The 23,512-nt window shown below is 44.6% G+C and overlaps 1 protein-coding gene across 2 annotated transcripts in view; it reads right to left on the bottom strand.

The window, feature by feature from the left end:
* Positions 278-23,512, bottom strand: part of GPC6 (glypican 6) — a 1,124,766-nt gene continuing 1,101,531 nt past the window's right edge. The window contains exons 9-10 of one of the 2 annotated variants that reach the window (XM_021065371.1): positions 9,033-9,208; positions 278-4,675 (exon numbers count right to left, since the gene is read on the bottom strand). In XM_021065371.1, the coding sequence (XP_020921030.1) occupies positions 4,473-4,675; positions 9,033-9,208 (379 nt within the window). In that variant the 3' untranslated portion in view covers positions 278-4,472. The remainder of the gene's footprint in view (positions 4,676-9,032; positions 9,209-23,512) is intronic. The other variant, XM_021065372.1, reaches the window with a different exon arrangement.

Below are 23,512 nucleotides of genomic sequence, written 5' to 3'. Positions count from 1 at the left end.
ACCCACTAAGCAAGGCCAGGGATCGAATCCTCACCCTCAGAGAGACAAGGTCAGGTCCTTAACCGGCTGATCCACCGTGAGAAATACATGTTCTATGGTTTTAAAAGTTCTTGATTTCAAATGCCAAATGTATGGGTAAGTGGTGTTGATTTAATCTGTGGTTCTTTTCCTTTGCTTTAAAAAATGTTGCACCTTCTAAAAATCTCTCCAAAAAAAATTCAAGAGCTCTGAAATGTAGACTATGACAATAATTAAGAAAAGGCAGAAAGGGCACTGGTAGATTTTTAAAAACTATTTTAATACAAGATTAATAGCAATTTTCTATCCAAATCAGAAATGAAAAAAATCTTAACCCAAATAATATTCATTTGACAGTCACAGAAAATTTTAGGTTTGATTGGTGCACACGTTTGTCCTGCATATATGTTTATGCACAGAGACCTCACTACGATGCCATCCCGAGGTGGCTTTTCACGGAAGCACCTCATTACAAGGCAATGTCAAAGATTCCGGTAACGCTTCCACTTTCACTGAGGTTCAAATGGCCCCATGCTAGGCTGAGTCCCGTGCTGTCGCAAACCACGATATAGCAAGGCTCCAGAATGCATACAAATCAATACTGTATTTGTAGAACTTGGCCTAAAACTAAACATCGGCTAATGTCTACACCGAGGAGGAACACGTTGCAAATTTCTAAGTTGTGGTCTCCTTACGCTTCTGCTGGCAAAAGCGCAACTGTCCCTCCCCTCCCCCACCCCTTTTTAAAGTCCAAAGTCAGATTTGTTAGTGACTGTAAGTGAATGAAAATGAGTTTGAATTTCCGCAAGTCTTGCTAAGGTCGAAACTTGCCTTTGCTAACCCTTCCACCCTTAATCAAAGCACCTGACAATTAGCCTTGCAAAGAGAAGTGCGAAAAGAATCACAACTCAGGAATTTGCTAAGGTTTTATTCCTCCTTGGGGACTTCAGTTGGTGTTCAGTGTGTAGCCAAAACACGTATGTGATGGCTAAGGAATTAAAATAGGCTAATGTCTGCAGCAGGGAACATAAATTAAATACCAGGGTTCTGCGTTCCAGTAATATTTTCACTGTGTTTGATTTGCAGAATGTTACTTGTATAACGACTATTTCTTGTCAATGAAGAATCGTGTTTTTCAGTGTAGACAAAGTAGTATTTTCTATCCCTTACCCTTAAAGCAGGTAATACCAGGTCCGTATTGGTGTAAGTCACGGTAAGGGAGTCAGATTGCTAGTGTCTATGATGGCTCTAATCAGAGTCCCGACTCGATCTTCATGCAAGCGAGAGAAAGTTGTCGCCACTGTCCTCCAGTACAGAACCACAAGCGAAGCTCCAACTCGTGAATTTGCAATCCGTTCTTCTCTGCTAAAGACTTTAGCCTCTGTTTAGCTTTTGTTATAACATATACAAAGTATAATATACACCCATTACAGACGTGTATTTGTTAGAAAAATACATATTATAACTAAAGAACATGTAAATAGAGGCACTTCAATAAGCTAAGTGTTCGCAGGGAGGAGCATCACCCCAACAACTTCCAGCGTCCGATTTCAGGGAGCCCATTCCTCTCTACTCGTAACAGAGGTTATGATGTGATTAGAGAATTTAGGGGACATCAGAGCAAGGGAGAGCAGGTCAGGAAAAACAATGGGTATCATGGCATCCCCTATCCCTGTGCTCAAACGAGAGAAATTAATTTGGCGGGGGGAGGAGGAGATCCCCAAATCCTTCCTGAAATGGGTTCACTAGAGTAAACTAATTGCCTTAGGACGCAAAAGAAAGTCTCAGGTTAAATTGGTGTGAAAATCATATGACGCACTAGGATGATGACAGGAACCAGGAAGAACAATCTGAATGGTATTTTGACCACATCCACGCAGGGGACGAGTCTTGTGGCATCACTAACTGATAGCGATTTCAGCTGTCTTCCTGGCTCAGGTGGGTCACGATAGCTCACCAATATGAATAATAATGATGATGAAGATGTCGAATGAAGCAGGCGTTTATATATTATCTGTGTGTTTAGTGTGTACAGAACATGGGTTCACATTCATTAATATAATAGGTATTCATACACATGCACAGAAACGTTTGCGCGTGAAAACACATGGCAAACAAGGCATTCGGATCTATTTCACGGAAAACAATGCAGAGAGATTTTTTTTAAAGGAAAGACTTGGAGCTTAAAGCCATAAAAACGAGTTATGACTCAAATACTCTGGAAAATCAACATGGATTTAATTTGTATTGCACCTTAATTATTGGAGAAAGACAATACTGATTTCTGAACATACAACGCAATGAACAACATAAATGGTTGGTCCTTCATAAAGATGTTGTACGTGTAATTGGTGTTAGGAAGCTGAAGTTTGGCAGTGAAATGGATGGTTTTCTGGATGTATGTAGTGCTGAATTAGGTTAAGGGTTAATTTCATAAAGATTGAAATGAAAAGATGCCACAAAATCTCTCAGAATCCTATGTTCCATATTTCATTAGGCATACGAGTAACAGATGATTCTAATACTTTCAGTTTTGCAAAAGTGCTCGAGTATACTTAATACTACTGTGCTGCATGTGTTCTACTGAAATGTGACGACTAAATCAATAACTCATTGCAATTTGGATGAGTACAGAGATCGAAAAAAATATCATCTAGGTGCCAGTGGGTTAATTACCATGTGACTGGCATACGATGGTGTCTTGAAACATGACTTTCCCTAACCCGAGATGCATCATGAAAACCAAAAACACATGGATAGCCAACTGTATTCATAGAGCCCCAGTTTGGTTTATTTTGCTTCTCTCTGTCAGGGGGAGCAAAATGCCTGGCGTTGGCATACCTGGCAGATCAGTTAGGCTGCGGCTCTGAACTGGCCTCTTGAATTAGGACATTTCTCCAAGTGCCAAGCAGGAATCCTAGGCTGAAGACGTCGTACATAAAAGCAATGCCTTTGCGTGAATAACACATTCTTATGCATACAGTTTCCATCACCGGGAAATTTCCACACACCCATCGCTCTGTCCTTGAGTTCGGTACAGACCGGAGTACCCAGGACCAAGCACGCTCATGCGAGAAGGGTGTGCCCTGGCAAACTTTTAATAAATGGACAGTTAGATACGTAAAAATTTCTCTTTCTTGGTTCTTGGTGCTCACAGATCATCGGGGCGTCCCTTCTCTGAGCAGCACAAAACAAGAAGAGCTGGTTGACAAAACATTTTCGTTACAAAGGTGTGTCAACCCTGAGCTTGGAATTAAGAAGTTAAAATCTGTGATTTATATATATATAGATATAAAAATAGATGATCATACTAAGACTAAAAAAGTGAAAGAAATCTCCATGTCAATACTATATATATATATATTTTTTTGTCTTGACTTTTTTTTGTTGTGAGTTATTTTGTAAGAGAATGCCCTTGTGATGCAGAAACCAATTGACACAAAGCAAACGGTTAAAAATGAAAACTCACTGATGGGTCTAATTGCTTACTGGTCCATTAAAAGAACTCTTCCTTGGGGGGAGGGGAATGAGCAGAGGGCAGAAACATCTAATTCACGTCAAGCCCGGGGCTAAAGCAAAGTGATTGTATTGGTGAAGATTGTTTTCATGTCAGACTCTTGAGGAGGAGGAATCCATGCGGATGTCCACTAGGAACCCAAGATGAAGGGGAAAATCTGTGCCAATTGGATACAGTGGACAGACAGGAAAAGAATTAAGGAAAATGGTGCCATTACTGATACTGACGTTGGGGGGAGGGCGAGAGGGAGGTGCTGAGTTGTAGCAGATTTTGCTCTGGTCCTAAAGATGGAATGCTACATTTACTGTCAGTACCTCCAAACCAGTTTGGCCATGTGTGGTTGCAGTGCAAGACCTCTAAGACAACCGTGTATTTTCACTGCATGAAAACAATTTCAAACGCTCTCCCATAAGCATTCTGTAAACCTGATTTGTCACAGAAAAGCTTACACTGGGCGTTGGCTGGCAGTGCCCAACATATAGTGTTAAAGCTCTTTTATTTTTCTCTCTTGTCTGCTTCTTTGTTGAAAAGGCAGTTGTCTCGGGGTTTGGGCTGATTTTGCAAGGAAAATTATTTTCTTCCTATTTTTCTTAATGGGGAAAAAAAAAAAAAACTCACAACGTGAGATTCCTTTACTTCTGCAGCATAAAAGCAAATGAAGGTAAGAAAAATCTCCTGGTACGAAAGATTTGAGTAAGAATTCACTAGAATTAAACAAGGTCCCCACAGATAGCTGAAGGAAAGAGGAAGCAGTCAGTCTGGCACCCGGTACTCTTTGGGAAAACAAAAAGGGGGGCAGCGTGCAGTGCTGCCCGCTTCTCATAGAAAACGGTAAAGTTTTGTGGCATGGTCCATCGTCCAAGAGGGTAAGAAAAGAAGTGAGTTGTTGGCTGTTCAAATAGCTAAAATGCAGTTTCATCTGACCAAACGCCCCGGATTATCTGCACAGTCTCTGCGACACCAGGGCGATGCAGACGAGACATCCTGAGAGCAGGGAGGGCCCCGGCTGCGCTGCAGAAGAGTCTACTTCTCTCCTGTCGGGATCTACTGCAGGGGCCTCTGTAGTGACAAACTCAAACTCTGTAGGACACACGTCATCCATGCAGCCACTGCCACTCCCCGAGCCACTGGATTCATCGCCTGGTGTGGATAGATTGAAAAAGAAGGTTAGACGCAAGCCAGCAAAGAGTGGGGCACATGGAGCTTTGGCCATAGTCATGGAAGGGGACATCTCCCCAGCCCAGGGTGCCCCACAAGGGGATTGTGTTTAATGGGTAGGTGTGTGATGCGGGGGGGGACGGTATCCAAGTATCTAAATAGACATTTGAAACAGTGTCAGTTGATATCCAGAGTTACCCAATTAAAAAACCCCAAACAAACGTGAATTTCAGACCCAATGGGAGGCCACAGCTGCCATGTTGGAATGCAAAATGGATTTCTCACTCTGGCCAAGATTTAAATGACGGTAAGAAGTTTCATTCTTCACACTTTTTGAACCTCAGCGCCATTGTTCTCAGCAGATATGCTTTTAGAAAGGCCTTTGGAGGGATATTTGAAAGGGAACCATTGACGAGGAAGACCAACAATGCAAGGAGGAAATCAGAGGAAAGCAGCACATAGTTGTGGAAGGCACATGTTATTCCCATTTTTGGCTACTTTTTTCCACCAATTGTTCTCCTCCCAAGTGCAAGGATGGATTCTAAATCACTGGTTGACAAACCAGAGCTGAAGGCCAATGTGACCTGCTGCTTGTTTTTATATGGCCCATAATTCCAAGAATTTTTTTTTTTTTTATATTTTCAAGTGTTTGGTAAACAGAAACAAAAACAAATGAGGAGTAACATTTAGTGACATGTCAAGAGTGTATATCTGAAATCTAGACCTCAGTGACCATACATAAAGTTATACTGGAACACAGACACACCCAGTCACTTACGGATTGTTTAATTCTGCATTCACGTATGGACCTCCAAGCAGAACATGTTTAAGACCTGGCTCTTTACGGAGAGCGTTTGCCATTCCCTGCTTGAAACCAATGCCCAGGAGTCCACCTGGTATACTGTCTTAGCCTGGCATCTTCCCTGCTTGCCCACTATGCTTTCTGGGCCTCCTCTTTTCCCACGTCCGACTGCTTGGTTCCATCATGTTTCTCAAACTCTGTGTCTCAGACCCGGGTCCCAGTTCAGTCTCCATATATGTGCAAAGACTTATCCCCATTTACAGCTCTATTATTTGATTGCTTGCTTGCTTGTTCCCTCATGAGAATGTATACTTGTTGAGGGCAGAAACTTTGTGTATACTGTTCATTTCTCTATTCTTATTGACTTGAATGGTCCCTAGCATACAGCGGGTGCACAATAAATACTTATTGAATAATTGCATGTGCCTCTAGGCAGTTTCTTCAACTTCCTTCAGTTTCTCCAACTCAGTAGATACTGACAACAACATTTACCTTGTTGTGGATACATGAAGAATTCCTGACACAATGTGTGATGGCACCAAACCCAGTGTGTGCAATGATGTCTAATGGAAAACATATGGTTCCTATGGCAAAAATGATCCAGATATTAACCTGCTGTCTTTTATTTAAGTAAATGAGGAGAAGCCAGTTAGTTTCACTAGGATCTGTGTCCTCACCTGTGAAAATGAGAATAATTGTTATCTCTTGGCAGAATTGTTATGGGTTCTCAGATGATGTTGCTGGGAGGGCTCAGGAAACGGTAAACCTGGTAATGGCATTTGCTATTTCCTTCACGTGCTCAGTGAGTCCATTCGGTGGCCCTAAACACTTCCCTACTGGCCTGAAATAGTGCTGAGCGCCGTTAAGACTGGGGCCATCTTGGCTGCTCGAGGCTGCTTAAGCTGAGCCAAGGTAATGTAGGGACTTTTCCAATGGCCCTCGGAGAAGCAAGGCTCAACTCACCTCAGCTCTTTCTTGTTTCAAATGGGACATCTAAACACCACAGGAGATCACTTGAATACACTATACCGGGTTCTTAACATTTTCTCTAATTTATCTTTAGTGGCCTTTACAAGGGGGAAAATGCCCGTTAATTAAATTCAGAGATATCACAATGGCTAAGGGAATTATTCTAAACACGGGTATTATGAACAAGAAGTAATATAACCTTTACAAAGATATTATGATGAGGATTTAGAATATTAAACATGTGGTAAGCAAATAATGGCAGGAGATTCTAGCTGAGGAAAAGAAGGACCCCGCCGCTTTCGGAAGAGGAATCACAAATGCAGGTATCTAAGGGGCAATTTTTACAAAATGTCAAAAGCAATAAGGGCGATGATGGCTATAAGATGTGATAGTGGTTGATATGACAGACACTCTCTTCCAGGAGAAGGCCAAGTCCAGTGCTGGGGTTAGAGCAAAGTGATGCTCTTGAGTGTGGCTGATTTTCATTTTCTTTTCAGGGGAAATCCAGCAAGATCTCTCCTCGAGGACATGCCATGAGCTTTGCAGACCGACAGGTGTGCAACCTCTTTAGGCCAGAGAGGAGAGCGAACCAAGGCCAACATCAACTCATTCCCATGTACTTTGAATTATTTATTCCTATGGTCATTCTCTAGATAATAAAGCATTTTATTAGATGGAGAAGACAGAACAGGTACATTAAGCAGAGGGATGCGAAGGCATGAACGGAGGAGAAGCAGCAAAGGCTAAAACCTTGTGTAGTTTTCTCTTCTGAAGAGGGAAGGGGAGGTTTAGTAAAGAGGAAGAGAAATAATGGGAGGACTGAGGAATTTCACAGCAAGCCCATCAGGTTGGCACTTATCCTGCACTTAGAAAGCTAATTTTGGGGTTATTTAAAATGGAATTAAGCACTAAAAATTTTCTGCAGGGGCCAGCTTGGTAGGATGATGGTTGAGACTCAGATGACTCCATATCTTCCGTCTGTAACTTGTTTTTTTCTGTCTCATTAATCCAAGCACGCAAGCATCATCTTTTGCTTCAGTGACCAAATTACAGAATCACTGGCAATTCCACATCTTATGTTCAAGAATTCTTTTCCTAAGAACTTTCTCTATAAGGATATATATTGGGAAAAAAACCCCAAAAACAAACAAACAAACAAACAAAAAAACGTGGCCTTTATAGTTACACATCTAGAAAACCACTTAGCCAAATGCCAAATACACTCAGTTTCATTCAGTGTGCATTTAACAGTTATTCGCATCTCTTCTATAACTTTGGGATCTTTAATAAAAGAGTCATGTGTAATACTGCATCAGCGTTTTGCTATTTCTTTTGGTATTTCAGATACAAATGATGGGTCATGTATGTGCGTGACGGGAGAGAATGAACACAATTGACTTGATGGCACACTATATTATCTTAGCTCCTTTATACACGGCATCAAATGAACCTCTCAACAATCCTTACTCAGGAATGCCTCCTATGCAGTAGAAGAGGAACTTGAGACTCCAGAAAGAATTTGTTCATAAGTGATAAAACTGGAATTCCGGCCAGCCTGGTCTGAGTGAGCAAGAGAAAATTCTTCTCTTGATGGTTAGGAGGAGATTGGGGGCAGAGACATAATGCCATTGGGGAAAGGAGAAAGGAAAAGCATTCCTTTGCTGCCTCATCATTAATAGATCAACCAGCAGATGAAACTCAGGTTTAGCTTTGGTATAGCTGAATGTCCGCCACTGAAACTATTCCTTAAGGAGTCCCCACTGTGGGTTGAGTGGTGTATGTTGCAGCTGCAGCTCAGGTTTGATCCCTGGCCTGGGAACTTCCATATGCCATAGGTACAGCCAAAAAAGAAAAAAAGAAAAAGAATAAAGAAACTATTCCTTAAGAGCAATTATGGAGTTCCTGCTGTGGCGCAGTGTGTTAAGAATCTGACTGCAGCAGCTTGGGTCGCTGCAGAGACGCAGGTTCGATCCCTGGCCCAGCACAGTGGGTTAAAGGAACCATACAGCTGAAGCTGCACCATAGGTTGCAGCTGGGGGCTTGGATTCAGTCTTTGGCCTGGGAACTTCCATATGCTGTGGGTGTAGCCATTAAAAAAAAAAAAAAAAAGAGCAATTATGATTTTAGCAGTATCCTACGTTTTACGGATCAGAGCTCTCTGCACCAGTGGCTGCAAAAGCTTTGCAGATGGGGTGAGAATGACAAAGTACGCATTGCTCTGGAAGAAGGATGATGGCATCATCTTCTATAACCGTCTTCCTTCTGGAGGTTATGGGTGCTGCTAAGGGCTTGCTTTCTTTCTTTCTTTTTTTTTTTTTTTTGTCTTTTTTTGCTATTTCTTGGGCCACTCCTGTGGCCTACGGAGGTTCCCAGGCTAGGGGTCCAATCGGAGCTGTAGCCATTGGCCTACGCCAGAGCCACAGCAATGTGGGATCCGAGCCGCGTCTGCAACCTACACCACATCTCACGGCAACGCCGGATTGTTAACCCACTGAGCAACCTCATGGTTCCTAGTCGGATTTGTTAACCACTGAACCATGATGGGAACTCCGCTAAGGGCTTTCTTACTTGTGTCCTGGAAGTTGACGTCATTGCCGTTGTAGGCATTCTTCAGCTTGTTGGTCATCACGCGGAGAGCCATGATCTGCTGCCTGATGAACGTGTCGGGCCGCGTGATGTCCACGTCCACCTCGGGGTTGTTGATCTGGTTGGTCAGCCCGTCATTCATGATCTCAGGCAAGTATCTGCAGGGCGGGGGAGGGAGAAGACGGATGAGGGTGAGACGGGAGGGACCTCGAAACCAGATTCTGTTCTGAACAGTGAGCCCAAACATTGGCAAAAACTGGGCTCGGTTCCTGGAAAAAAGGCCAAACAGTGAAAACAAGGCATATACTTTCCCAGAGAAAGATGTGGCTAAAATGGCATCTGAGTAGTTTCTAAATGGCACCGAATTCTTAGGTGGCCTTGCCTACCAATGACTGCTCGGCTGGAGGAATTACAGAAATGATTATTTATTTATTTATTTTTTTGTCTTTTGCCTTTTCTTGGGCCGCTCCCGCAGCATATGGAGGTTCCCAGGCTAGGGGTCTAATCAGAGCTGTAGCCGCCGGCCTGCGCCAGAGCCACAGCAACGCAGGATCCAAGCCACGTCTGCAACCTACACCACAGCTCATGGCAACGCCGGATCGTTAACCCACTGAGCAAGGGCAGGGATCGAACCCGAAACCTCATGGTTCCTAGTCGGATTTGTTAACCACTGCGCCACAACGGGAACTCCCAGAAATGATTATTTAGAATTAACTACACTTTTTCCCTCCTGCCCAAGCATTAGATACTTATATCAGGGACGCGACAGCTTCCTCAGTGATTCTGCAAATTTTGCTTGTGAGACAGGGAGCTTGTAAATTGCATATCCTCTTAGAGCGTTCCCTCGTATGAGGATGCCCTTTCTCAACTGAGGAGGTCCTACCTCAGGTTTTAATCAAACTTCTGGGTACCAAAAAACCCATCTTTGGGAAGTTGGAGGAGCAATCAGTGATCATTGGAATATTTAAATGTTCATTAAGGGTTTTTATTTAGTAATAGAATCTTGGGGTCTAACTCATTATTGAGTAAAAGAGAAGAGCCAGATCGAAAGGTTCTTTAATTCTCTTGCTTGCACTGAAATGTCAAATGTAGGGAACTATTTCTCTCACTTGTGCTACAGTGTCAAATATTTAGTCTTTCCAACATCAACTGCCTGAGCTGCCCACGTGTATCCATACCAGTGGAGACTAGAGATCTTAGCCAAGTACTTGGAGCGGCTCCGACTCCTTCCTCTCATGACTTGTGGGTTTTCAGAGCCCCTACTCTTCGCGCCAGGCTCTCCCACTTGCAGCTTCTGCCATTTCCTCTGCCCTCCCTGGAGCGCAGAAGGCTACCGCAGCGTCAAAGGGACTCCCTGATTCCCTTGTCCCTGTCTTTCTATTCTAATGCATCCTGCGTGAGCTGTCTGGCCAACTTTCATGAAATTTTGCCTCCATCATGTCACTCTTTTTAAAAACTTGACGATGGTATCTGATGTCTATGGGGTGCTGACTAAATGCCAGGCACCGGGCTAAGCATTCAAAGTTCCGTCTCCCAGCAAGTCTAGGAGGTAGGTAATATTTCACCCCCGTTTTGTATAATAGAAAACTGAGGCTGAGTGAGCATAAGGAACTGTGCACAGCCACAGAGCTAATGGATCTAACTTCAGAACCCCTGGGCTCAAACACTGCACCATGCTGCCTGGTCGATCCTAAACCACAAGTCACACTTTAGGGCTCCGTAATCAGAGCTCATCCATCTCGCCTTTGCTTTCTTAGCCTGCAACACTTCCTTCAAGATACCCTCCTGGTCTTATGGAATCTTCTCCCTGGATCCATCTTATCTTTTGCCACTTAAGTCCCAAATATCTTTCAAGATCAGCTCAAGCCTCACTTCCTCTTTTAAGATGTTTTCCAGCTTCTAGGGATCAGCTCACCCTCTCAAGTTTGCAGGGCACTTCGTGCATCGCACAAAAGTCATCTTCCGAGGGAGGGAGTTGGGACTGAAATCCAGCCTGAGTGCAGCTGCAGGGGACCCTTCACCAAAAGGGGTGCCACTTTCTTTCCTTTTGTGGGAATGTTTTCATTTTAGAAAATTTTGGTACACAACCAAGTAGAGATAATAGCATAGGGAACCCTTCCATACCCATCTGGGTGCCTTTTTCTCATTCCTACAAAGGCACTCTATTTCTCTGCGTCCCGGTAAGAAACGGATGGCACACCCAAAGGAGCAATAAAGACGAGACTATTTACAAAGGTGTGAACAGGGTTAAAGGAAACCAGCCAGGATGGCGAAGAACCCTGGGGCCGGACAGCAGGAGGGGCCAGAGGAACTGAAGCTGCTACCAGAAAGCACAAGAACCAAAACCCCAGGACAGGGCCAGATGACACTGCACCTGCCAAACCAAGGCGCTTCGGGGAGGGAGCCCAGGGAATGATCCCCTGACCTCTCCAGTCCCGCCTGCTGACCTCCAGCTGTTGCTTCCCATTGGCTGAACCCAACTGGATGCCCGCGGGAAAGGATACCCAGGGAAGCCTGCTGTAGAGGTCCCCTTCAGCGCACAGACCAGGGCGGAGGGGTGCAGTGAATCTCCAGGGGAGTCAGAAGCCTCTCCTAGTGTTGCTTGAAAGCTGAAACCCTTCCCTTCCCTAGTTGGTCCTTTATTTACATATTCTCGTACAATATACTGCTGCTTACAATTCTCCCCCTTCCTGCAGGTTATTTTCCAAATTTCCGAAACCAAAGCCTCTATCCATCAGCCTCCGAAAGAAGAAATAGAAAAGCACAGAGAAACGTTTATATTTAGGCCATTTTTCAGGTATTGAAATCTCATGCATGATGTATTTGTGTACGAACGGGTTTACCCATTTTAAATCAGAGGTCCCCGAATAGGCTCCATGCTTTCATCTGTATCTTGAACAAAATCGACTTTATGATGTTCACCACATAATGAATAATAAAACACACAGCGTGCACTGCAAATTCTTTCCCCTAAAACCTCACAGAATTCATTACCTTAAAAAATGTCCTAATTGAAATTTAAAAAGTCACGGAACTGTATTTCTTAATTTTTGCAGGAACCGTAAGGTTTGTGTTGCCTTTTAATGTATCTGGTGTACCAATAATATTTTGTTAGGTTCTGAGATTGTCTTCCTGATATAAAGTGCTAAAATATGATATTGGATTAACTGTTACTGACATTCAATTATATTAGGTCTTGCATGGAATTAACAACAGTGAGGGCAGCCTCGGCTGGCACAGGAGGCAAGAGGGGCTGAAAGGTGCCCATCGGCTCTGGCATGGCCCCTCGACCTTCTGGACAATTATCCCTGCAGCTGTACCTATGCTGAGTCAGAGGAAGGCTTTGTTTCTCTCAGCTGCTGTGCGCACTGCACTCGCCAAGACTCGTTTATCAGAAGCTGTGACAGCTTATGTGGGGTTGCAGCCCTTGGGAGTCTGAGCTCGCAGGAACTATACAGACTGCCAAAGAAACCAGCTCTAACCGAGCCTGCCCATGCTCAGCTCCTTACAGCAAAAACAAGTAACAATACACCCCCGTCCTCAAGAACCTTCACTCCTTTCAGTGTATTCAAAGGGTAACTTGAGAGACAATGGGGAAACTTACATCGGAAAACACAGTTGAACAGGAAAAGGGCTGTTTTGTCACTCCAGGGGTACATCCAGAGGGTGCGGATGCCCAGAGTGCAGCCTGAGGGAGCAATGGAAGCCCAGTTGGGCACCAGGCCATTTATTTGTTGCCTCTCCTGTTTGATCTCTTTCTATGCTGCTCATCTTTTGCAAGACTGGACGCATCTTTGAGCCCATCTTATGCTTCCCCTTATTAGATTTTGCACCAGCTGTCTGGCATGACAGCATTCTCTTTTTGCATGTCACAGCTCCGGGAGGCACAGCAAGAGTCTTGCTGCAGACAGTCCAGGTTCCAAAGCTGGATGCCCATTTGCTGGGAGCAGGGAGAACCCAGAAATGAGGATAAGTTAGAGGGGTGTCTCTGTTCACCAATAGCTCATCTGTGGCGTGGAACATGAACGGCTTCCCTGACCCATGTTGGTCACCTTCTGTTTTGTAAAAGCAGCTGTAGGGACTAAATTTATAGCAGTTTTGCAGAATTATTTTCTCCCTCCCTCTCTCTCTTTCTCTCTAGCTGCTCGGGCCAGGATCAGATCCAAGTGAAAATCTCAACCTAAACTGCAGCTGCAGCAATGCCAGATCCTTAACCCACTGTGCTGGGCTGGGGATTGAACCTGCATCCCAGGGCTCCCAAGATGCTGCCGATCTCATTGCACCACTGAAGGAATGCCTTGCAGGTTTTTTTTTTTTTTTTTTTTTTTTTTTTTTGCACATCTGCTATGGTCTGTGTGTTTGTATTCTCCCCAAAGCGACATGCTGAAAAATCTGATACCCAAGGTGATGGTATGAGAAGGTGAGGCCTCTGGCAGGTGATTAGATCGTGAGGGCTCTGTGCTCATTAGTGGGGGTCAGAGCTCTCGTTAGAGGCCACACAGGGCGTCCTAGCCCCTTCTGTCATGTGAGGATACAAGAGAAGCCTTCACCCCAGAAGGGGTCCTGGTGGAGGAAGTTCCTTTGGTGCTTACTATACATGACAATGCCCTGAGACACTGCTGACTCAGGGCCCTACCATTCCTAGGCTGGGGCCTGCTGAAGCACGGAGAAACTGGAACTCTTGTGCACGGCTAGAGGGAAAGTAAAATGGTGTATTGGGATGGAAAACGGTATGGCAGTTCTTCAAAAAAATAAAAATAGGGTTTCTATTGTCCACTCTGACAATATCCATGAGGATGCAGGTTCCCTGGCCTCCCCCAGTGGGTTAAGGATCTGGCTTTGCCACAAACCGTGGCATAGGTTGCAGATATGGCTTCGATCTGATATTGCTGTGGTTGTGGTGTCGGCCAGCATCTGCCGCTTCACTTCAACCCCTAGCCTGGGAAACTGCATATGCTGCAGGTGTAGCCATAAAAAGAAGAGGAAAAAAAAGTAAAAACGGAATTACCAGATGATCCAGCAATTCCACTTCTGGGTGCGCAGCCAAAAGAATTGAAAGAAAGGACTTGAACAGATATTCATCCTCCTGCGTTGACAGCAGCTTATTTACAACGGCCGGAAGCAACCCACGTGTCCACTGACAGATACATGAATAAATAAGATGTGGTCTATACATATAATAATTCAGCCTTCCAAAGGAAGGAAATTCGCAAGCATGCTAACCTAGATGAACCTTAAAGACATTGTGCTCAGTGAAATAAGCCAATCACAGAGGGACAAATGTATCATTTCACTTGCATAAAGCACCTGACATGGTCAGATTCATAGAGACAGGAAGCAGATAGGTGGTTGCCCGGGGCTGGGGGGATGGAGGCGTGCGGAGTCAGTGTGTAATGGGTGCAGGGTTTTAGTTTAAGAAGATGTGAATGTCTGTGGATGGATGGTGGTGATGGTTGCACAATCATGTGACTGGACTTAATGGCACTGAACCGGACACTTAAAAATAGTTAAAATGGTAAATTTTATGTTATGTATGTTTTACCACAGTTTAAAAAAAATCGAAGTTTTCTGTATGATTTTTTCCTGAAGTTCTTGATATAGATGACTTTTTTCCCTCTCCATTTTTCCTGACTGACAAGGGGAATTACTCAAAACATACTGTGACTTTAGGTTTTAAGTGGATTTATAAATCCTTAAAGATTGTTGAGCTGCAGTTGCCTGTGGCATTAGATACTTCAATGACATGTGACAAGGTGACATGGTCAAAGGCACAGAGACTGATCCGGGGCACCTGAGATCTCTCTGGGACCCAGCAAGTGTCATCGTGGGCAAGTCACTTAGCTACTCTATACATATACATAAATGACTGTATATATCCCTTATATAATTATATATAATTCCTATATAATTATATATAATCTTATATATATAATCCCTTATATAATTATATATCATCCCTTATATAATTATATGTAATAATATAATTATACATAATATAGCTCATATAATTATATACAATCCCTTATGCAGTTATTTTTTTAAACAATTTTATAGCCACACCTGTGGCATATGGAAGTTACTGGGCTGGGCCAGGAATTGAACCCATGCCTCCGCAGCCACCTGAGCCACTGCAGTCAGGTTCTTAACCCACTATGCCACAGTGGGAACTCCTATAATTATTTTTATATTTATAGGATAATACTTACCTTATTTGCTTCATAAGTTACCATATTAAGTGACGCTCTATGAAAATGCTTGATGAATATAATATGCTATGTGACTGCGATGCATTCCTATGAAAATTGGGTTGCTCACATGGCTCCCTCGAACGCCAAACCTGTTTCTTAGCAGGGGCTGGTGGCAGCAGCCTTCCCAGTTTTAAAGCCTGAATTCATGGACAGGAGAATGATTTGCCGTGGCTTTCCTCCAGCTGGAGAATGTGTGGCATGAAATGGTTTGGAACTCTTAGAGGACATGCAGCTCATTGGTGGCGCCAATGATCAGAAGCTAAATTCTCGGACTTGGCCTCTTAACTCGTTGGCAGGAGCTGCCAACACCATTCTTTCTCGGTAGAACTGGAGTCAGCAAACTCCAGGGTGCCTGGGAAAGGAGAGCCACGAGCCCGTTCTCAGGGCTGCTGAGCTGTCGACAGCAACATGCATCTTTCCTCCTATGAGTAGCCACATTTTTCATCACTTGCAGGTGGGGTCCCTTTCCCCTGGGACAGTGAGCCTCCGTGGGGTCCTCTGTCCTCAGGATCCCAGAGAAGGGATGTGGCCTTTCAGCAACGCCAGCTGGGATAGTTGCCAGTTCTCTTCCTAGACAGACGTCCCCCTTTGCCCAGGTGTTTGCCAGGCTGGGCGTGCATCAGACATTTCACAGTCGTTTCAAACACAGCTGGAGGGCTTTGGGACATACCCTGCAATCAGACTGAGACAATATTGTCCGGCCAGACCTGCCAAGTCACTGTCTCTGATTGATTTCTCATCACCACGCGCCGTTTCGTTCCTCTTCTGGCTGTGCTAATCTACCCACTCCAGTTTCTTGGCTTAGGCAAGCCACTCAGCGGCTGCTGAGTATGACTGACCAATTTTCTAGATTTTTCCATGTTTCCTATTTCTTACAATTTACTGTATTTACCTCCTGGCCCCAGGAAGGATTTCCTTGGGAGACCACAGTTATTTCTGCGAGGATCAGCGCCTTCAAAGACAGCAGGGGCTCCCAGCCAAAGCTATGTTTCCAATAGATCCAATTAATCCCTGCCCCTCAGCTGGCATCTTGATTGCCTCCTTCTGGAAAGCATCTTAAAGAAAGGACACAGTGGTGGCAAAACACTAACTTCCAAGGAGCGGAGGCAGAAAGCTGTTTTATCCATGTTATGAGAGAGAAGGAGGAATCTGGTTGTAAGGGACTCAGGAACCCTGAAGACCCTGCCATCGCGTGCCCTGCATCCTGAAAGCCACGTGCTCCTGGGACTTGCCTCAGGCCAGCTCTCCCTGTGTTCCTTCTGCCCCATCGCACCGTCTCCCGCATTCCCCTCACCTACTGAACGCCTGGGAGCTTAGAAAAAGGATCCCCATGAAGAGAACACAATCCTCAAGGAAGACACAGATCACTCACCGTGGCCACGGTCTCAAAAGTGAGACTCTGCCTCAACCAGAGCAGAAATGGAAGAGCCTATGCGAACATCCCGAGGGCTTTATTTTTTTCCTCTGCTGCTGCCTGACGGCACTCGAACCTCTGTGTGCCAGCCATAGGAAGTTTTATTTCCTTGCTTTCCTGCCTGCCCTCCAATCCTTTTCTAGCTCCGGTGTGGTCTGCTCATTCTGGCCACCAGCTGCCCAGAACGCCCTTGTCAGGAGTGACAGATGACTCTCCTGTCCTCCTCGTGGCTCTGGGTTCATCCTGGAAACTTTAGGAGGCTTATAGCTGTAACCTGCACTGTGACTCTGGTTTTTTTCCCCTTTGACTTTCTAGATGATTATTGATTTTCCTCCCTTACTTCCTAGCTCCCTTTCACTTTCTGTTTGCCCGAGATAAGTCAAGGTATTGCTGTGTCCTCTTTCATTTCTCTCTAAGAAGTTGCTTGGGTAAGTGAGAAATAGGCGAAGTTCTGCTTGCCAATTTACTTTCCCACTGGTCACTGAAGATGCACGCTGGGCTACTTTTCTTGAGTGGCAGACGCTGGCCTGAATTCTTTCTTAGATGTTCTGATAAAGTAGACTGTGCCTCTGGGTCTACCTGCTCTCGACAGAATGTCTGCATTCCACAAAGACCTATGCGTGGAAGCCCTGAGCCTCCATGTGATAGGTTTGGGAGGTGGGGTCTTGGGGAGGTAACTAGGTATAGAAGAGCTGGTAAAGGTGAAGCCTCTGTAATGGGATTCTTCTACGAAGAAGAGATCAGAGCCCCCATCTCTCTGCCATGTGAGGGCATGCTAAGAAGAGGGTTCTCATTAGAACCCAAGCCCCTGGCACCCTGACTTTGAACGTCAAGCCCCTGGGCTACGAGAAATAAATTTCTGTTGGCCAAGAAACACATGAAAAGATGTTCAATGTCACTCATTCTTAGAGAGATGCAAATCAAAACCACTCTGAGGTACCACCTTACACCAGCCAGAATGGCCATCATCCAAAAGGCTACAAACAATAAGTGCTGCAGAGGGTGTGGAGAAAAAGGAACCCTCGTACACTGTTGGTGGGATTGTAAATGGGTGCACCCACTGTGGAAAGCAGTATGGAGATGCCTCAGAAAACTAAACATAGAACTCCCATTTGATCCAGCAATCCCACTCCTGGGCATCTATCCAGAGAAAACCACGACTCGCAAAGACACATGTACTCCGATGTTCACTGCAGCTCTATTTACAATAGCCAAGACATGGAAACAACCTAAATGTCCATCCACAGAGGAGTGGATCCAGAAGATGTGGTACATATACACAATGGAATATTACTCAGCCATCAAAAAGAACGAAATACCAGCATTTTTAGCAACATGGATGGACCTAGAAACTATCCTGCTAAGTGAAGTCAGCCATACAATGAGACACCAACATCCAGTGATTTCACTGACATGTGGAATCTGAAAAAAGGACAGACAGAACTTCTTTGCAGAACAGATGCTGACTCATAGACATTGAAAAACTTATGGTCTCCGGAGGAGATAGTTTGGGGGGTGGGGTGATGTGCTTGGGCTGTGGGATGGAAATCCTGTGAAATCAGATTGTTATGATCATTATACAACTACAGATGTGATAAATTCATTTGAGCAATAAAAAAAAAAAATGAAAGAAAGAGAAATAAATTTCTGTCTTAGTCTCCCAGTCTTAAGCATTTGGTTATAGCAACCTGAGCTAATATAATAACTGAATCCGGTACTGACTAGGGATTCAAAGTATCCATCCTTGGTCCTCAAGGGCATCTCAGTTGAGAACCAAGTTTGTGCTGATAGTATACTGTATCCTGAAGGCTGCGCTGCATTTCTGACTTAAAATTCCCTCCCTCTTTTTACAGCCCGGCCTGCAGCATGTAGAGGTTCAAGGGCTAGGCATCAAATTGGAGCTGCAGCTGCTGGACTATACCACAGCCACAGCAGCACTGGATCCTTAAGCCTCCACAGGCATCCTCATGGAGACTATGCTAGGTCTTTAACCTATTAAGCCACAACAAGAACTCCTAAAATTCCCTCTTAATGCACTTTTTTTTTTTTTTTTTTTTTTTTTTAAGGGCCCCAGGTACGGCATATGGACCTTCCCAGGCTAGGGGTCAAATGGGAGCTGCAGCTGCCGGCCTACACCACAGCCACAGCAATCCAGGATCTAAGCCACGTCTGCGGGCTACACGACAGCTCACAACAAAGCGGGATCCTTAATCCACCGAGTGGGGCCAGGGGCTGAACCCGCATCCTCATGGATAGTAGTTGGGTTCATTTCCACTGAGCCACAGTGGAAATTCCTTGATGCGCTTCTGAAGCTTAGGCAATTTGTTGCTGAGATGACTTCAACCTGGCCTGGGCTCTGGCTGTCTCCAGTGGATGATGGTACAATGAACCACGTGACCTCCACAACCCTGTTGCTGTTGTTGTTTCTAATATAAGAAATACCCAGAGTTCCCGTCGTGGCGCAGTGGTTAACAAATCCGACTAGGAACCATGAGGTTGCGGGTTCGGTCCCTGCCCTTGCTCAGTGGGTTGACGATCTGGTGTTGCTGTGAGCTGTGGTGTAGGTTGCAGACGCGGCTCGGATCCTGTGTTGCTGTGGCTCTGGTGTAGACCAGCGGCTACAGCTCCGATTCAACCCCTAGCCTGGGAACCTCCATATGCCTCGAAAGTGGCCCGAGAAATGGCAAAAAGATAAAAAAAAAAAAAAAAAAGAAATACCCCATTAAAGGAAACATCAAGGGCATCCTTGAAAACAGAAAGAAAACAGCAAATTGTAACATCCTCCCTGAGGCGTGTGTTCGAACTGAAAAAGGGAATATCTTACATATTAATAGGAACTTAAAGTAGGGCTGCCAGATAAAATACAGGGCTGTCAGTGAAATTTGAATTTCAGATAAACAATAAATCTTTTCTTTCTTTCTTTCTTTTTTTTTTTTTAAAGTGTAAGTGCATTCCTCTTGGTGTCTGCTGTTTTTATGTGCTAAAATCCGGCAGCTCTGCCTTAGAGCCTTGCTACTCAAAGCATGGTCCCTGGACTGGCAACATCTGCAGCTCCTGGAAGCTTGTTAGAAATGCAGACTCCCAGTCCCATCCCAGACTTACTGAATCAGAATCTGCATTTTTCACAAGATCCTCCAGATTTCTGCCTGCACATTAATGTTTGAGAACTGCTTTTGAGTTTACAACCTATTCTCAAAGACCTTATTGCATTGGTATTTACTTATTTACTTTTTAGAGCCACACCTGCGTTATATGGAAGTTCCCAGGCTAGGGGTCAAATGCCACAGCCACAGCAACATCAGATCAGAGCCACATCTGCGACCTACGCTGCAGTTGGCGGCAGTGCTGGATCCTTAACCCACCAAGCGAGGCCAGGGATTGAACCTGCATCCTCATGGATATTAGCCACAACAAGAACTCCTGTATTGGTCTTTAAATTGTCCCAATAGGTTGGCAAAGGAAGGGGAAGCAGGGAAGAGCCTCTCTTGACCACCTGGTCTTGTTGTCAGAACGGATATTTAAATGCTAACAGGGTCGTTGGTGCATCCACGATTTCCTCCTGCAAAGAGCAAAACCTCTTCCTTCAACCCCATCTCTTGTTTCCAACCTACTCAGCTACTGAAGCAGACTGAGATGTGACAGAGATGGGTAAAGGTGGCAGCAGGGCACGAGGATGGGCTCATATTCTAGGGGAGCCACTGCTCCCATACCCTCGACCATCATCTCAACACAGCTGCTTTCACTCTGTGGTTGCCATAGCAGCCCCATCTGTGTGTATCCTGTTCTATTTCAAGTCATCCTTAATTTCAACAGGTGCTCTTCATTTAGGAACAGCTCTTTGGGAAAATAGTATATACTGGAGTAAAGGGATATATCCACAGTAGGAGTCCTTCTGATTTCAGGAACGTTAACATGGGAAAGAGGCATGCTTCTGAACCAAGGGAGAATGGTAGAGGAGTATGGGGTAGCACTCAGAAAACAATCAGGAAAAAATGAGTGATGGCAGACAAGCCTGATCAGATACTTAGATGGGATACAAGGGCTGCAGGAGTGGATGTGAACTAAAGAATGTGGTCGAAGGAATTAGATGGAGAAAATATAAAGAGAGGAAGAAATGTCCGAGTTATCAGCCGCCTCATCCCACAGGCTTGAGTTTAAACTCTCCAGATGGTGATAAGATCTATCAGTGCTAATCAGCATCACTTGATAGATTTTTTTTTTTTAAAGAATAGAAGTTCTGGTTCTTTATTTCACACAGATGACAAGAATAACTTTCTTTCTCTCCCTTTCCTTCCTCCCTTCCTTTCTTTCTTCCTTTCTTTCTTTCCTTCCTTCCTTCTTTCTCTTTTTTCTCTCTACCTTCTTTCGTTCTTTCTTTTTCTTTTCTTTCTTCCTTCCTTCCTTTCTTTCTTTCTTTCTTTCTTTCTTTCTATCTTTCTTTCTTTCCTTCCTTCCTTCCTTCCTTCCCTCTTTCTATTTTCTCTCTCCCCCCTTCCTTCCTTCCTTTCTTTGCTTGCTAGCATTCCTAAACATTTAAGAAGGCCTATCATCTGAAAATCCATACTTTAAAAATAGGGAAAAAAATAGCTTGTCTGCATTACAAACTGATTTTTCAACTTCAAAAATAGTTTAGTGGAATTTTTAAAAATGAAAACTTCTCTTGTATGTTCCTAGAGCAATTAATATTTGGATAAGAAAACTCCAATTAAATTTCATTCCATGTGGAGTTCCCATCGTGGCGCAGCGGAAATGAATCCAACCAGGAACCGTGAGGTTGAGGGTTAGATCCCTGGCCTCGCTCAGTGGATTAAGGATCCGGCGTTGCCATGAGCTGTGATGTAGGTCGCAGAAGCGGCTCGGATCTGGCATTGCTGTGTCTGTGGCGTAGGCCAGCAGCTACAGCCCTGATTAGATCCCTAGCCTGGGAAACTCCATATACCACGGGTGCAGCCCTGGAAAGACAAAAGACCAAAAAAAAAAAATTAATTCAGGAGTTCCCGTCGTGGCGCAGTGGTTAACGAATCCGACAAGGAACCATGAGGTTGCGGGTTTGGTCCCTGCCCTTGCTCAGTGGGTTAAGGATCCGGCGTTGCCATGAGCTGTGGTGTAGGTTGCAGACGCGGCTCAGATCCTGCGTTGCTGTGGCTCTGGCGTAGGCTGGCAGCCACAGCTCCGATTAGACCCCTAGCCTGGGAACCTCCATATGCCTCAGGAGCGGCCCAAGAAATAGCAAAAAGACAAAAAAAAAAAATAATAATAATTCAATGTATTTATTGGTTATCTGCTTACAATACTATTAAATATAACGTTATAGTAGTAAGAGTCCATTCCAGTGGAAGAATTACAAAGAAAGGAACTAACCTCCCCACCCCATGAAACTGTAACTTTACAAGGGCAATGTAATTTGTGTCACAAATATTTGACAACTTTCTCTTTTTAATAATACACAGGGTTCAATTCTGGAATATTCCTGCAAATGATTTCATTGCATTAATTTGATGATTTCTCTCATCTGTATAAAATCCTCCAATGACTTCCCATGGGCCTCAGCATAAAATTCAAATCTAGTCCCTGAGTACTGATCCAAATGTATCTCCACCTATGTGGTCTTTTCTTTTCTTTTTTTTTTTTTTTCTTTTTTTCTTTGTCTTTTTGCCTTTTCTAGGGCCACTCCCAAGCAGCATATGGAGTTCCCAGGCTAGGGGTCGAATCAGAGCTGTACCCACCAGTCTACACCCGAGCCACAGCAACGTGGGATCCGAGCCTCATCTTCGACCTACACCACAGCTCACAGCAACGCCAGATCCTTAACCCACTGAGCAAGGTCAGGGATCGAACCCGAAACCTCACGGTTCCTAGTCGGATTCGTTAACCACTGCACCACCGCAGGAACTCCTATGTGGTCCTTTCTTAGCCTATAGTCCAATGGGAGGGTACCCGAGGATCCAAAATCCACCGTCCTGTCTCCAGCCGCTGTGCCTTTTCACGAGTTGACAGACACCATTGCCATGACACAGCACTGAATTCCCAGGGCTTTGCCTGGTGCCTGGGCTGAGGGAGTGCTTGACAGTATCGCCGATGGACTCAATGCAGGAATTCGGAGCCTCTCAATCTTTTCTAGAGCCAAGGATCTGTTTCATTTGTTCTCCTAACCTGGGGAGGGCAGTACGTAGCTGTCATTTGTTTTGGAGGCCAGGTAAGGCAGTGAAAAGCATTCTGCGCCAGGGTTTGAGAGATTTCATTTTTCACCCTTTCAGGTGGACAACCTGCGACTACTGGTTTATCCTGTCCAAGTTTCGACTGCATAGTGAGGAACGTGGCTGGAACATTCCAGGTTCCTCTCGCTCTCACTTCAATGGTCTTTATCTTTTCCATTTATTTTCCTGATGGAGTATAGCCCCACCCTAGCCCTCCCCCAAACCTTTCTTTAAATTTCCTTTGCTAAGAAATTGCATGTGCACTAATACCCAGGGCCCTGTGTAACTATCCATGGGAATGTAGTTCAAAACACAGCCTCTGTGTTGGCCAAAGCTAAAGGGTGGGCACACAGGTGGGCAACAGAGCAGCTCGGAACATCAGCCACTTTATTCATTAGGCCATCTGGTCATCCTTGACATTGTCTTTTTGTACAGTCATTAGGCAAAGACTCACTAGAGGCTGTTAATTCGTAGCTGAATTTGCTGGCCCAAGGTCTCCTTCCTAAAGGCTGGACACTGATAAATTACTAAACATTTTTGAGGGGCATTTTGTCGATACCATGAATGTCTTTTTGTACCCTCACCATCTAAGGTTCGGGCACG

Source organism: Sus scrofa, chromosome 11 (assembly GCF_000003025.6).
Source record: "Sus scrofa isolate TJ Tabasco breed Duroc chromosome 11, Sscrofa11.1, whole genome shotgun sequence".
NCBI lineage: Eukaryota > Metazoa > Chordata > Mammalia > Artiodactyla > Suidae > Sus > Sus scrofa.
Note: the sequence above shows the minus strand (reverse complement) of the source record. Positions and strands in the feature narration are given on the sequence as shown.